Below are 17,501 nucleotides of genomic sequence, written 5' to 3'. Positions count from 1 at the left end.
GAGTGATAAACAACCAGCCAATCAGCTCCTACCTGTTAATTTTTCAAACCCAGTCTGTTACATGTCAGGTAGGAGCTGATTGGCCGGCTGTTTACCACTCTACATTTGATCACTTTTGAAGCTTAGTGCATCTGGCCCCTGGAATTGAATGCATTAAGAACATATAAGCGCCTGAGCCCACTACATTCCCACATGCCATCAAAGTCTATTTTGTACCCACAAGTGATAACCTGGCGGACATATTGCACCTGTGTAGTGGTCTGCATTGGAGTGCTCTGACCCCTCCATCGTGCATTCTGTCTCTCCCAGCATAAAGAGGTGTAATGGGGCTTACACACATAGCGATATACAGGCCTTTTCTGGGCGGTATCACTAGACCGCTCAGAAAAGAGACTACACTGCTCTGTGTGTAGGGGCAATAGCGATGCACGGCACTGTCTCCCGGCACGCTGGTTATTAAATTGGTCAGGGCCATTATTCTCACCGGAAAACACTGGCCCTGTGGGATCCCTCAGCACACAGCACTGACACATCTCTGTGGGCTTAGTGATCATGCTGAAGCGTTCTAATTCAGGCATGTCCAAACTATGGCCCTCCAGCTGTTGTGAAACTACACGTCCCATCATGCCTTGCCACAGTTTTGCTATTAGGGAATGCTAAAGCTATGGCAAGGCATGCTGGGATGTGTAGTTTCACAACAACTGGAGGGCCATAGTTTGGACATGCCTGTTCTAAGTGATCTAGCATTGCTCAGAACGCTTCAGCATCGCAACGCAGCAAGGATGTGCATGCACAGTATTATATATAGAATACCCTACTGTTTGATCCATAAAAAAGGTCTGTCAAACTGACAGCCCTGTGTGCGCTTTTTGTATTAATATAATGCGAGTGATTTTATGTCGGTGCATTCGCTGTTTTTGCATGAAGCTACGAAAGCAGCATTTACTACCTTATGTGAGTAAGTATCGGTTGGGCTAATGCGTGGATCAATACACAAGCGGGAAGCCACCGCGCCCCCAGCTCCAAACATCATTAGTATTGGCATTTGGACCAGCCCCATCCCGGGTGCTAGAGATCTGTCAGGAACCAGCGTCTTTAAACTGTCAGCGCCACGCAGAATAGCACCGATTGTTATCTACACATCCCTGACACTCATGAAACCGATCTCTTGTGCACATAGGACCTTATTCAGGACGTTTGCACAGGGACCGATGTTGTGTTACTACGCATGCACATTTCTGCGCATTTCGGCGACCATTGAATGATGTGGGTGTTCCCCTGCACGCTGCAAATGGATGTTTGTGTAAAACATCCATTTGCAGCCAGTGCGATGGAATGCACCTAGCGAATGGTGGGCCGGCGTACCACCATTCGCAAGGCGGGGTTAGGTTGACTGGCAAGGACGCAAATTGGCATCTGAGCGAATTAAGCAGAATAACCCCCATAATGTGGCTGCCGGATACACCCATTTAATGCAGAGCAATCAGATAAAGACCTGACCAATGCAGACACAGCCAGAGTACTGCAGCTGCTGTGCAGCCGTGAGAGCAACTGCACTTGCTCAGTCCTAATACGTCATAAATATGCAAAGAGGCACCCATACTGTCCTAAAGCTATGCCCCAGGGACGAGGCGAGTGGGAACACCTTTACCAGGTAACTTGGGTGTCCAGCAGTGTCCAACATTGTGGGAGAGGTCATGACAAACAGTCCCTGGTGCTCTAGTGACTTCTTACATTCTCCTGGTGTCAGCAGGAGCTCCAATGTCTTCTTCCAGGATCGGCAGTGCTGTGACAGTATGTCTCCACCTATCCCTATTTTGACACCAGTGCCCAACCTCCACCCCCCCCCCCCCCCCCCCCTGTAACCGTCGGATTCCTCAAAGCATTGATATCTCAGATGTCAAAATTGCGAGTTGAAGATGTCGATGCTCTAATGTTGACATTGTGTTGACCTTATGAACATCAACACTGTTCCTGTTGACCATGCTACCATTTAGCAGCACAGTTTCTCTGTGAAGTACTCCAGGAAGTGAGGGGAGGAGTAAGTGCATTCTCCCTTCGCAAAGTAGGTGACTCACACCCGATGGTTGGGTGCACATGAATAATTTACAATAATACTTTACAATCAGTATCTAGATTTTGTCACTTTTATGGACAGAGAAACCATCCATAATCTAAATATCAAACTACTACAATCCCAGTTAAACTTAATGGTGCATTCATCATTGCTGTGGAAGAGTGTTTTAGTGACGGCTTCATCACAGCAAGAGCTGGAAAATGCTACTACAGTAGGTTAGTTCCCAGGAATAGATGTGTCAGGGTCTGTGCTCTCCAGTGAGAACACTGGCCCTGACCAATTAATAACCTACGTGCGGGTTAATAAATCGCCAGGAGATTACGATGCGTTGGGACGCACATCTACAGTACATCGCTATGGCCCTGCCTGCATATCGCTATGTGTGTAGGTCCCATAGGTGATAGAAGCAAGTACGAATCAGCCTTATCATCAATGGTCAACCGTAACCTTGGTTTGAATTTCCTTATGAAACACTGACATCCTGATGATTAAGTTTAGTGGCAAGGATTAGGGTTAGGGGGTCTAAATACTCACCAGGAACAAGACGCTGCAGTCTCTGGGAGAAGTCACAAGACCACTACACCACCAATGACGGTATTTGTGTAAACAACCTTGCTAATTGGAGCCATATTATGCTGGTGTTTGCTTCACCAAATACAGGGTAACTCTACAACTGAAAACATTTACTTCACTGCATGCCATAGCATTGTATGCAATCTATGGTCAGCTGTGCTAGTCAGCGTGCACTCACATATATGTAGGGTTTATAAATGACTATCTGAGCAACACCAGTAAGCTGGTATTAACTATTGCAAGTCTAATATAACTCTTGGCCTATATAACTGTTCAAATACACCATGTACTACAAAATACTGCTCTGCTTTGCTCTCCATGGTTTTCTCTCAAAATCAGTCTCTTCTCTCTCGCTCCCTGAAGCTCAGCCCTCTATACACATTTCTGCCTCCATTATCCACACCCCTCTTATTAACACTCATGAGATTTTTACATATCTCTCTACATTGACAATAACATCCACAAACTGTCGCCAGAAACAACATTCACAAACCACCTGCAGCTACACCTATCTCTCTCTACTGCTTCTATTAGCTGGTGACATTTCACTTAATCCAGGCCCCAGCTGCTTGCCCCGCTCGCAGACACCTAACTCTCAGGAACATAGTAATCCAGCTAACCTCATAAACATCAAATGCCTCCCTTCATCCCCCAAATCACTAAAATGTGCGTTATGGAATGCACGCTCTGTTGGCAACAAATTAACATCCATCAACGACCTCTTCATTTCAAACAACGGTACTCTTTACCTAGAAGGGCGCCCATCGTGGCCATCTCGGGCATTGAATGCACTAAAAAATTGGGTGCGATGTGACCGACGCGATGCCCGCGATTTCCCATAGGGAACAATGTTAAATGTCTCAATTGACCCGATTTTCCTGTTCAATGCCTCAATTGACCCGATTTTTCCATAGGAAACAATGTTAAATGGGCCACAGAGGCCAAATAGGCACCCTGAAGTGTGAAATGGCCACCCCAATTGTTAACGCCACCCCACAATCAACGTCAACCCGAAGCGTGGCGAGCGCAGCGAGCCCGCGAGAGGCGGCGGTACGGGTCCTACGACCTTTTCATACCCCCACTATCTACGTCGGCGTGGAGTTGAGAATAGAAAGTGTGGCGAGCGCAGCGAGCCACCGCGCCCGAAGCGTGGCGAGCGCAGCGGATACCTTCACAGGTATCCGCGTCCCCTCGCGGGCTTCACAGCTGTCCGCGTCCCTTCGCGGGGCTCAGTGGCTCGCTGCGCTCGCCACACTTTCTATTCTCAACTCCACGCCGACGTGGATAGTGGGGGTATGAAAAGGTCGTAGGACGCGTACCGCTGCGCTCGCCACGCTTCGGGTTCACGTTGATCGTGGGGCGGCGTTAACAATTGTGGGGGCCATTTCACACTTCAGGGTGCCTATTTGGCCTCTGTGGGCCATTTAACATTGTTTCCTATGGAAAAATCGGGTCAATTGAGGCATTGAACAGGAAAATTGGGTCAATTGAGACATTTAACATTGTTCCCTATGGGGCATCGCGTCGGTCGCATCACACCCGATTTTTTAGTGCATTCAATGCCCGCGATTTTTTACTAACGATGCCCATGATCAAAATCGTGGGCGCCGTTCTAAGTAAAGAGTACCCAAACAACTTCAACCTGCTGGCTATAACAGAAACATGGCTCTCACAATCAGACGGGTTGGGATCGTTTGGTCGAATGCATTATGGTCGAATGTCATTACATCGAATCCATTAGGTCGAATTGCTAAAAGGTCGACATGATTCTAGGTCGACATGGGAAAAGGTCGAAATGATTCTAGGTCGAAAGGTCATTAGTTCGACAGGTCATTAGGTCGACAAGGTCATTAGTTCGACATTGTCTAGGTCGACATTCACAAAGTCGACATGGGGTTTTTCACTGTTTTTTTACCTGAATGTCAACACAGTCGACATGGACACAGTTTAAAGTGCACTGCATCCCCTCGCATCGCTCGCTGCGCTCGCGATGCGTCGGGCACGGTGCCTCGCTACGCTCGGCACACTATTTTATTCTCCCACCACGCCCTAGTGGATGGTAGGGCATGAAATACCGCCTGTCAGCACGTCGGCTCAAAAAACAGTGAAAAACCCCATGTCGACTTTGTGAATGTCGACCTAGACAATGTCGAACTAATGACCTTGTCGACCTAATGAACTGTCAAACTAATGACCTTTCGACCTAGAATCATTTCGACCTTTTCCCATGTCGACCTAGAATTAGGTCGACCTTTTAGCAATTCGACCTAATGGATTCGATGTAATGACATTCGACCATAATGCATTCGACCAAATGACCGCATCCCAATCAGACACAGCCTCCCCTGCAGCCCTGTCACACGGTGCTCTCCACTTCACACACACACCCAGGCCTGGTGACAGCAGAGGAGGTGGGGTTGGAATATTACTATCCCAATCCTTCACATACAAAGTTATACCACAGGTTCCATCACTCACATTCACATCATTTGAAGTACATTCCATCAGAACTTACACTCCGTTCTCACTGCGTGTTGCAGCTATCTATCGCCCACCTGGGCAGCCATCAAGATTTCTGGAAGATTTTTCTGTTGCTCATGCCTCCAAACTACTCTCTCTTACCTCCTCTCTCTGCCTCTCCCAATGAACTGACTCCTCTACTCATCGGGATGGCCACTGTCTTGATCTGATATTCACTAAGCTGTGCTCAGTGTCTGAATTCACCAATTCTCCTTTCCCTCTCTCAGATCACAACCTTATCTCCTGCATGCTGTCCTCTAGTACTTCTAACTCAAAAACACAGAAATCCTTTAATCCACCTCAAGCCCGCAGAAATATTAATGATATTAATTTTCAAGTACTCTCCTCCTCACTGCAACAACAGCTTGCTCCTATTTCTGCATTCACTACTCCTGAGATGGCGGTATCACACCTAAGCCTAACCCTCAAAACAGCCCTGGATGAAGTGGCTCCAGTTACCCACCACACTCCACGTAGGCCTAGACGCCAACCGTGGCACTCTAAATTAACGAGACACCTACAAAATATCTCACGCAAAGCTGAGCGAAAATCTCACAGTCCAATGGATTTCTTTACATATAAGAATATCTACCAGTACTACAGTTATGCCCTGGAAACTGCCAAACAAACATATTTCCAAACTCTCATTTCTGCTCAAGCTTCTAACCCAAAACGTATTTTTAATACATTTAAATCCCTTCTCAACCCTCCCTCACCCAAGCCACCAACCACTATCCATGCACAAGATCTTGCTTCCTACTTCAGGGATAAGATTGACAAGATCAGAGATGAATTGGTATGCTCCAACTCAGTGGGTGATATGCTCAATTCCATACCTGAGCCCTCTGAAGCATTTGCTTCATTTGATCCCACAAATGAAGATGAAGTATCTGCACTTTTCTCTGCCTCCCACTCTACTACCTCTCCTCTTGACCCTACACCCTCGCAAATATGTAAATCTATGTCTCCTGTGCTCATCCAAATCTTAACTAAAATCTGTAACCTCTCTTTCTCTACTGGTGTCTTTCGTTCATTGTTCAAACAAGCAGTTATTACTCCGATTATGAAAAAACAGAATTCTGATCCAAGCTTTCTCTCAAACTACCGTCCCATTTCTCAACTTCCATGCACCTCCAAACTACTTGAAAGACTTGCCTATACTCGCCTCACACACTTTCTTAACTCGCACAACTTAATGGACCCGCATCAGTCAGGCTTTCATGCCCAACACTCCACAGAGACAGCACTGACTAAAGTTGTGAATGATCTGGTCACTGCTAAGTCTAAAGGCCACTACTCACTATTAATTCTTCTAGATCTCTCTGCTGCTTTTGACACTGTTGACCACACACTTCTCATACAAACACTACAATCCATAGGTCTTAAAGACACAGCCCTCTCTTGGTTCTCATCCTACCTATCTAACCGCTCCTTTAGTGTTTGTTTCTCTGATTCTACCTCCTCTTCGCTGCCTCTTTTAGTTGGCGTACCTCAGGGTTCAGTTTTAGGTCCCCTGCTTTTCTCAATCTTTACCTCATCTCTTGGCAAACTAATCAGCTCCTTTGGATTTCAGTATCATCTGTATGCGGATGATACTCAGCTCTACCTATCCTCCCCGGACCTGTCCCCATCTGTATTGAGCCGTGTCTCTGAATGCCTTTCTGCTGTTTCATCCTGGATGTCATCTCGCCACCTCAAACTTAATATCTCAAAAACAGAATTAATTATATTTCCGCCAATAAATAGTAGTTACCAACCTGATATCTCTATCGCTGTTGAGAAGATGACAATCACTCCTACCTCTCAAGCTCGCTGCCTAGGTGTTATCCTTGACTCAGAACTTTCCTTTGTACCCCACATTCAATCTGTCTCAAAATCATGTCACATGCACCTAAAAAACATATTTAAAATTTGCCCTTACCTTACACAAGACACTGCTCTCTAATCCATGCTCTCATCATCTCACGCATTGATTATTGCAATAGTCTCCTTATTGGCCTTCCCCAATACAGACTCTCACCACTACAGTTCATTATGAATGCAGCTGCAAGGCTAATCTTCCTAGCCAGACGTTCATCGTCTGCAAAGCTACTTGTCAGTCACTTCATTGGTTACCTGTATTCTACCGTATTCAATACAAAATTATTTTACTTACACACAAAGCCATAAACCAAACTACACCAACATACATATCTTCTCTTATCTCAAAATATCATCCAACACGACCTCTACGCTCCTCCCAAGATCTACGTCTCTCATCCACACTCATTACTCGCTCCCATTCCCGACTTGCAGGACTTTCTACGGGCTGCACCCACTCTGTGGAATGCCCTCCCAAGCACAATAAGACTCTCCTCCAGTCTCCAAACCTATAAGCGTTCCCTGAAAACTCATCTCTTCAGGCAAGCTTATCAAATTCCAGAACCAGTCATAGAACCTTGCATTCTGGTGGAATCGATGCAATAAAGAATACAGTATCTATCCTTATGTATCAATGCCTATTTCCCTATAGAGTGTAAGCTTGCGAGCAGGGCCCTCCTACATTTTGACTGTCTTTAAATACCCTGTTTTGTTGTATCACTGTCCCCTTTGTAAAGCTCCACGGAATATGCTGCGCTATATAAGAAACTGTTAAATAAATAAACACAATGAATGTCGATATGGTCCCTGCCGACAAGCAGAGCGTGTCAACAGTTCAACCGTGTCATCACTCTCACATTGATCGAATGACAAACACCTTACCAATTGTCGACAAATCCTGCCACACCCCCATCACCAACATGCCATGATGGCAGATATTTTGTAGAATGAGCCAGCAGTCATGACAACACAACCTAATAACGAACTAGAAGCCTGTGACATCACTACAGCAGGAGGCCACTGAGGAAATGCTAGAACTATCATTACGCCAACAGCAGGGACTTTGCAGCAGCAGTGGTCAGCACTGCAAAGCAGCTACACAGCACATAAGGCTAGAGTGTAACATCTACAGAGGGTACTCAAAAAAGGATGGAGTGATAGGAAAAATAAACAGTATAGGTACACACTTGTAATAACTAAACATAATGTAAAGCTCTCAAGAGCAGGGCCCTCTCTCATGTGCTTTTCATAGATTAAAGGTGCCCATACACGTGCCGATGCAATGTGCGCTCCCGTGGCCTCTCATTGCACAGTACAAAAAGTATTAGTGTTCATTCTAGCACCCGCCATCTTTGAAAACCCATGCAGTTCCTGTTCCCCGCCTGGGGTGTCTCTGTCTGCTGTGGTGTGTGTGGCACAGGTCTGGTTTGCATATCAACGCTGATAGACAGAGCACAATGTGCTAGATGCACTGCAGCAGACAGCGACACCCCAGGCAGGGAAGAGGAACTGCATTGGTTTTCAAAGATGGCGGGTGCTTGAATAAACACTAAGTATGTGCTGCACATACTTTTTGTACTGTCTTTTTATTGTATCGCATTGCATGCACATGGCATGCAATGCGATGCTATTTTAGCACAAAACGCATGCCGGAATCGGCACCTTTACATAGATCTCTGCCACCCTAATAATTGCTTCAGTGGCCAGTCCCCTGATGCAGATAAGTCACTAATCATCTATTCTCTGACAACAGAGGTTTCATCCTGGACTGCAGCAAAGCCAGTGACCGTCTGTGTGAGAAACGGAAGCTAGGGAAACAACAGATAGGTGTATTGCACATGCAAGTATAAACAGATGCACCAAGCCAATGTGTACGTGTCTGAGGAGGCAAAACAAGTAACAGTAATGTAACTGATAACGCCATTTCCTGATGTGTTTGCTCTATATCATTAACAACCCCCCCCCCCCCCGCACAAACACATCATCTGTGCATGCAGCGCAATGTGGACTATATAGTAAATGATGCATGTATGGAGCCCAAGAGGCGGGAGACGTCACTGACCGATATCGTGTACGATAATCAATCAGTGTAAATGTGCTAAATGAATGAACAGATGAGAAACTTAAATCAAACCAATATTTGGTGTGATCACCCTTTGCCTTGAAAGCAGCATCAATTCTTCTAGGTACACTTGCACAAAGTCAGGAAGTTTGTAGAATTATAGTCAGGTGTATTATTAACCAATCCCACCACACTTGTGATAATGATAATCATTTCTGTGTAGGAGGCTTAAAACTGGGTGAGGAACAGCCAAACTCTGCTACAAAAGGTGAGGTTGGTGTGGTCCATTTATCATGGCAAGACTCAGTGCAGCAACAAGACACATACTGGATTTCCAAGTCTCTCTTGGGCAAATATTTCAAAGACGACCGGCATTTCAAGATGTGCTGTTCAAGCTCTTTTGAAGAAGCACAAAAAAAGGGTCAATGCTGCAGTCGCAGTTATTAAAAATGCTGAAATAAACAATACAATGCCCGTTACCTGTTCCAGCTTAAATAGCTGCATTTGAGTTATTATCATAAAACAGAAAACATTAGTAGAAGACGTGAGTGTGTAAAACATTTCCACAATAGTTAAAACTGTCAAAAGTAATACGGTCGTTTGGTCGACACGCCAAAGGATGACAAGCATTGGGTCGACTACTGACGGTCAACATGGCTCAGGGGAAAACCCCATGTTGACCTTTTGACTGTTGACCTAATGCTTATGTCGATCTAAGCCATGTCGATCTTTTGGAGTCACTGGTCAAAAGGAGCATGCTCTTGTGACCAGCGGCTATTTTGTATATATATACAGAACAGAACTGGGGAGGCTGGAGTTTGGGGGTGTCCCCTGTTAGTGTTCCCGCTGGCCGCTAGGCTGTTTTAGCTGCACCCTGCACGATTTTTAAAGGGCAAAATGCGCCCTGCCCCTCTAGCAGCGCCCCGCTAAAACAGCCTGGTGCCTGCCCCGACTGCTTGCACGGGGAAGCCCAGCGCCGCCTTAGACGGCGATGCCTGGCGCTTCCCCGGCACCTTCGGCGGGGCCGGGCCCGCCCCCTTTAGTGAAGGCGGCGGCCGGTCCCACCCCCTCTAGTGACGTAGTGGCCAGGCCCGCCCCTTTTTATGACGTTGCGGCCAGGGACTGCCCACAAGTGTGACGTCGGCGGGCCCGGTCCACCCCCCGGCACCCTGCCCGCCCGAAACTACCCTTCCCACTACCCTGCGAGTTTAATAAGAACTGGTTTGTGTATATAACAGATCCTGCAGGACATTATCCGTTAGTAATATGGACTGAGGCAAATTTCTGAATACTTCCATATCATATTCACTGCAATCCATTTTAAATGCTGCTGCTTGCAAGACGCTCATCGTCTGCTGATCCGCTCTGCCAGTCCCTCCATTGGTTGCCTGTATCTTACCGTATTCAATATAAAACCCTCCTACTCACATATAAAGCTTTTAACCATACTGCACCAGCTTATATCTCTCTACTTATCACAAAATATCTCCCATCTCGACCACTCCGCTCTACACAAGATCTGCGTCTCTCTTCTGCATGAATCACTAGATCCCATTCACTATTACAGGACTTTCATCGGGCTGCTCCCATCCTATGGAATGCCCTTCCACGCACTATAAGCCTCTCCACTAGACTCCAAACTTTCAAGCGTTCACTGAAAACTCACCTCTTCAGGCAAGCCTATCATATTTAAGTTCCACACGCATAACCCTCTGAGGCACTTATGTATTATATAGCTTCCCTTGGGTGTGGTATGGGACTCCGACGTCGGGATCCGACTGTCTGGGGTCAGACAGCATGGCGAGCGCAAAAAAAAGACCCTTGCGGGCACTGTGTCTCGCTACGCGAGCCACCTATTCTATTCTCCCTCTATGGGGGTCGTGGACCCCCACGAGGGAAAATAGCAGGTGGCCGTCGGGCAACCTGCTGTCGGCATTTTGACAGTTGGGATCCCGACTGTCGGGAACCTGTCCGGCACCCGCTTCCCTTCTGGACTTGTAACTTGGTGGGACTGCTATGCTATTACTGATGCCTGTCCTTGTGTTTCCCTCCTATATCCCTATAGATTGTAAGCTTGCAGCAGTCCCCTCCTACCTCCAAGTCTGTCTGTTGTTACCCAGTTTGTTTTATCTCTGTCTACTATTGTAAAGCGCAACAGAATCTGCTGCTCTATATAAGAATCTGTAAATAAATATCTGTGGAATGCAGAATGTTCTATGTTTTATTAACCTTTTATTTATACCAACCCAACATATTATGCTGTGCTTTGCAATGGATTATAGTCATCTGATAACACAACAGGTCTGGCTTGTTAAAGTGCACAAACACAATTCCATTTATTGCTAAACTAGCTGCAGCACCGGCTCTGGTAGGTGGAAGTCTGCGATAAAGGAAGTTGGCTACCTTTGGATTTCTGCTATGGTAATATATAGTGAGGGGTGAAGGGTGTTTGGAAAACATATACATGAAAAGGTATTGATTGGGTATATTATAGCAATTTTTCACAAAGAGCAGCCTGGAGCCCCGCCCAAAGCCCCCAGACAACCAATCAGTTGCTTTTGAGGCGCATATGCCTGTTGCTGCCAACTTGCCAAGAGCAGTGCACAGTACCCCTCCCTAAGGAACCCCATCCACTGCCCCCTGATGACTGATCGGGACGAAAATTTACCTAAATCCTGTATGGGAAAATTACCTACACAATCAGATGCTCTCATTTATAAAATGTACAGTATAGAAGATACAAGGTGCCATTAGGGTTCCTCTTAAAATGCAACATTGATGGAAGAAATAAAGATTTCATTGTAAGGGAAAGGGGGGGGGGGGGGGCGGAGAATACCTATGCACAAGCTGAATGGTACATGCCGCTGATACAAATATGTGTAGATAATGAGAGTCCACAATTTTGCATAACAGTAAATTAGTAAATCTTTGGAAGTTAAAGGAATACAATAGAAAGAAGAAAACATATTCTTTTTTGGGGGGCACCCTTAAATGTCGTAGAATGTGACTCTTAATATACGATATGTAAAAAAAATTCCCTATTGTGCAACACAATACACAATATTGAACCTTTAAAAGCATAGTTGCTGTGAGCTTGAGACCAGATAGCATACCTAGGGGGAAATTTACTAAGATGGGAATTGCGATGGGCAACCAATCAGATCCTATTTACTATCTTCTAGAGCAGGCATGTCCAAACTGTGGCCCTCCAGCTGTTGTGAAACTACACATCCCAGCATGCCTTGCCATAGTTTTAGTATTCCCTAATAGCAAAACTGTGGCAAGGCATGATGGGTCTTGTAGTTTCACAACAGCTGGAGGGCCATAGTTTGGACATGCCTGTTCTAGAGGGTGCTAAATAAATAAGTAGATTCTGATTGGTTGCCCATAGCAACATCACATGTGAAGTCTAATTCCCATCTTAGTAAATTTCCCCCACTTAAGTCTTATTGGGCATACACACGGGGCGATTCCAGGGCTATTTCTAAGCGGTCCCCCGCGTCGCCATTGCCTGACTAGATTTAATCTGCATGTAAGCATAAAGCTAGTCATCGCCCGTGTTCTCTTGGCGAGAACACTGGTCCGGCACAGATCGCACAGCGAACATCGCTGACGCATCGCATGTGTGCTGAGCAAACTGTGCTTACCTACGTTGCTCAGTACAGGCTTCAGTCGCCCCTTGCGAATGCCGCATAACACTAACGTGATAGCTGTGTTTAAAGTAATTATTTTGAGCAACAGTGTAGTAACCCACAGAAAAGTAGGGGTCCCTTACCGGGGGCTGCAGGCTAAAAATGCATTGATCAATACATGAACTGAATCTCCACTGTTTATTATTGTTAGGTAATATAGTGAGTGCAGAGCCCCTGTGATTATATAACATTTCTGTTAGTTTGAATACATTTATATTTTCCATACACTGTACATGACTAATTGAACTGCACATTTACTGACCACAACACACAGGATATGATGCTTCCGTTATTAATAAACTGAAAACATCCTGAACAAAAACTTACCTGTAAGTTAAGCTGGGTACACACTGGTAGATATATCTACACATTCTCCATACACACTGGAGGTGATCCGGGTTGGTTTGCAAAAGAAAACTCCTTCTTTAATGGACAAAACCATGATGCGCTGCAAGTGGGGCTGATGTAACATGTGCAGAGAGAGTTAGATTTGGGTGAGTTATTTTGTTTCTGTGCAGAGTAAATACTGGCTGCTTTATTCTTACACTGCAATTTAGATTTCAGTTTGAAAACACCCCCACCCAAATCTAACTCTCCCTACACGTGACATCTGCCCCACCTGTAGTGCACATAGTCCATTAAAGGAAGACTTTGCTTTTACAAACAAACTAGAATCACCCCCACTGCTGGATCCATCGGGACTGATATCATAAATGGGCGGGCGCATGCACTGCACTGTCAATCACTGACAGCTCCCAGCAGATAGCCCATACACACAGCATGATGCGCCTACGGGGGTTATTCTGGTTGATTCGCTCAGGTGCCATTTTGCATCCTTGCGAGTCAAGCAAACCCCGCCTTCCGTATGGTGGTACGCCGGCCCACCATTCACAGCGTGTTCGCAGACACTGGCTGCAAATGAATGTTTTACATTAACATCCAATCGAAGCCTGTGGGGTAACACTCACATCATACGATGGTCGCCATGGAATGATGTGGAACGTGCACGCAGATCTAAGGTTGCTCAGAGCAACTTCAGATCTGCGTGCACATTCTGAGGGAAGTGATGGTGATGTCAGCTGCCCGCCCCCCGCACCATCGGCCCATTAGCATGAGAACGCCCATGAAAACGCTGGGTGTTCCCATATGCTAATGATCTGGCCCGCCGCACGCACCAAGTGCATGTGCAAAAGAAAAACATTGGCCCTGTGCGAACGTGCAAAGCTCTATGAATGGACCAGAATAAGGTCCAATGTGTATGGTCAATCCGCCGGGCATCGGCAGTGTTGTACATGGAGCATATCGGCTAATACATACCCAGCATTACACCAGGGTCAGTGCCGATGCACATCAGAAGGCTGCGTTGGAAACTTTTTGGAAACCATGTTTGTCTTAACTTGAGACCACATGGCCAGGACACGGCCTGCAGTACTTTCATAGGAACTGCACCCGACCGCAGTAGCAATGTGGTAAAAACCCTGAAAGGGCCAGATTCTCTAAGCTTCAAAAGTGATAAAACGCAGAGTGATAAACAGCCAGCCAATCAGCTCCTGACTGACATTTTTCAAACCCAGCCTGTGACATGGCAGGCAGGAGCTGATTGGCTGATTGTTTATCACTCTCCATTTTATCACTTTTGAAGCTTAGAGAATCTGGCCCTTATGCTTTAGTACATCCCACCCTAAGGCTGGGAACACACGTCCATATTGGAACGACAAATTGTGCTGATCGTCTAATGTGTAACCACAGCCCCTGTGGGTCACATGCGACAACTTTCGGTCAACTGTGCTGCACAGCCAACTAGAAGATATTGTGTGCAATTCGGTGCAGTATAATGAAGGATGAAACGAGATGTCATTCGTTACATAGCTTTGTGAAAACTGCCAAACTGGCTGGTGCAGGGCGAGGAAACCTGCCTAATTGTTAGCCATTCTAGTGTGTGCACAGCCTAAGATCCATAGTACTTTGGGGGAGATGTAAGAAATCTTTCTAGGGGTGTATTCAATGCCTTCTGCGAGCTGTGACAGCGAGCAGTGCTGACTGCTCGCTGTCACAGCTCACAGGGTCAGTATTCAATAGTGTTCAATCTAGCACCCGCTATCTTTGAAAACCCATGCAGTTCCTCTTCCCTGCCTGGGGTGTCGCTGTCTGCTGTGGTGTTTCTAACACAGGTCTGGTTTGCATATCAATGCTGATATACAGACCACACTGTGCTAGAAGCACTACACAGCAGACAGCGACACCCCAGGCAGGGAAGAGGAACTGCATGGGTTTTCAAAGTTTGCGGGTGCTAGAATGAACACTAATTCAACTGACCCCCTGCCCACGCCGTTTCCCCCCTCGTTAGGTTTTTGGAGCGAGGGGGAATCGGCATACGCGGCCGCAGAAGCAGCAAATCCGTGGCTAAATGCAGTGGGCTCCCTGCATTAGCCGCGAGCCTCGCTGTTTGGGGGAATCCTCACTGTCCTCTGACAGTGAGGATTTCCCCGCCGCGTTGAATAGGGTGAGTGGCCGGCGCGAGGGTTAACCCACGAGGATCGCTTGTTTTGGACGATCCCCGCCACTTAACCCCCTTGTCGGCCGCATTGATTACACCCCATATGAGTAAAAAAGTGGACAATATATGCATTGTTTTCATGCATGTGTCTTTTTTGATCAATTTACGCAAGATTTACAGATGTGTCCACACACATCTAGTCTCCTTACATGTTATACAGCCCTCACTAGTCAGGCCATGCCATTAAAATGTGTCTTATTCACAAAATGATGCAAATAAGCAGGATGCCTATATTCTGTGTGCAACCCCGGCTGTATCTGCGTATTTTCTTAGAAAACAGTCATATAGGGATTCAAATAAGAGAGTTGCATGGGACCTGTCCACTCACTCACACCAGGCATCTCCTGCTGTGTGGCTTTTGAGACAAGATGTAAAACGGTATGCGGTCACTGGGTAGACAATGTCAACAGTCACTAGGTTGACCACTATTGGTCGACATTGACTAGGTCGACACCATTACATGGTCGACCTTGACAAAATATCGACACAAGCTTATGTTGGCATGCGCGACATGAGTTTTACCATAAGCTTGTGTCGACTTGTCAATGTCGACCATTTCAAGGTGTCGACCATTAGTGGTCAACCTAGTGACTGTCTACCTAGACATTGTCTACCATCAGTGCTAATATACAGACCACACTGTGCTAGAAGAACTCCAGCAGACAGCGACACCCCAGGCAGGGAAGAGGAACTGCATAAGTTTTCAAAGATAGCGGGTGCTAGAATGAACACTATTACCGAGCTGCAGTGGGAGAGAGTCTTTATGGCTCTTACCCGTTTACAAATACCGGGTCATTACCCATTTAGGCAGTGGGAAAGCAGCATTATTGAGTCCGATGTGAAATATCAGCCATTCCATCAGCAACTCGTCCCAACTGCATTGCCCAATGTGATGTGTGAGGAAATCTGTGATGCCATTGCCATAGAAACAGCTGGGACCCAGCACCTAGCAGTCACTGCCGCTAACTGAATCCCCTCCTTATACTGTCATTTATTTGAGTGTTTCTAAAAATGTCATGAATTTTCATGTATTATTCTAAGCTTTGGCAACCAGAGGGTCTTCAGCTACTGCGCAAGTCCTAAATGCTGGCAGGGTATGATGGGACTTGTAGTTTCACAACAGCTGAAGAGTCTCACGTTGCCTTAAAACAAGGTCCCCCTGAAACTTGTAGTTCCACAACAGCTGAGGACGCACAAGTTACCTGTGTAATACAGCATCACAATGTTAATAGCCTACTTTCCATGAAAATAATCTCTGGATCAGCCCTGTATTGCAGCCAGAGTGCATGCACAGGGCAGGGCTGGTAACATGACACTAGGAAACAGGGTATTGCCAGTACAAGGTGGTTACACTGACAACACTGCTCTGCAATAAATACAATGGCATCCTGTATGCTGCAATAACCCTGGGTAAGAATGCAGATCAGTCTCCATGCAAGCTGGCCATGGGTGGGATACACTGCCATTGGTTACCTCCATAGCAGGACATGCTCTGCTATGCACAATCAGCTGATGCTTAGCTCAGCCACTGCTGAGATGCTGCAACAGGGTAGCTCTGTCCTGATCACATTACCTTGGTGGTCCTGATGTGCTCCATCTCTGCTCCCCTCTGTGGGCAGCGTCATGCACGGTGAGCAGCAGCCTCTAAGCCCCGGCTCAGCCTTAGTCCTTGCAGGGCTGCTGCTCTGCTCTCTCTCTCTCTCTCTCTCTACTAGCTGCTTCCTGCGGCTGCTGCAGCCGGGAGACACTTCCTGGTGCGATCACAGAGAACGATGACACACAGTGCAGCTGTGCACAGTGCCACCGTCAGGCCACGCAGGGAACTGCTGCAGAAATGGAACACTCCTAGCATTCTGTAATGCTGTATTCTGCAAGACTGTAGCTGTACATAATAAGGCACTGTTGGATTAAAGGTTTCCGATGCAGGGAGCTACTCAATGCTGATGTACAGTATATAAAGTCTAGCAAACATGTATCGCCGGCACAATGCACAACCACTAAGTTACCTCTGGGAAGTTGCTTGCAAAGTGACAGTCAGGGGGCATTTGGCAGTGGGTACGGGGAGTAGAAGGATAAATGTGGGCAGGACGCAACCGTTTTTGGGGCATGCCTAAGTTTGCAATCATGTATGCAGAAAACATGGTGCCAGCATCTCAGTTC

At 46.5% G+C, this 17,501-nt stretch overlaps 1 protein-coding gene across 1 annotated transcript in view; it reads right to left on the bottom strand.

The window, feature by feature from the left end:
* Positions 1-17,109, bottom strand: part of MTMR6 (myotubularin related protein 6) — a 57,440-nt gene extending 40,331 nt beyond the window's left edge. Inside the window, exon 1 of the mRNA XM_083169900.1 lies at positions 16,915-17,109. Coding sequence (XP_083026026.1) covers positions 16,915-16,938 — 24 coding nt within the window. The 5' untranslated portion in view covers positions 16,939-17,109. The remainder of the gene's footprint in view (positions 1-16,914) is intronic.
* Between the last annotated feature and the right edge of the window lie 392 nt (positions 17,110-17,501).

The sequence above is a fragment of the Crinia signifera genome, chromosome 2, assembly GCF_055691185.1.
Source record: "Crinia signifera chromosome 2, ASM5569118v1, whole genome shotgun sequence".
NCBI classification, from domain to species: Eukaryota; Metazoa; Chordata; class Amphibia; order Anura; family Myobatrachidae; genus Crinia; species Crinia signifera.
Note: the sequence above shows the minus strand (reverse complement) of the source record. Positions and strands in the feature narration are given on the sequence as shown.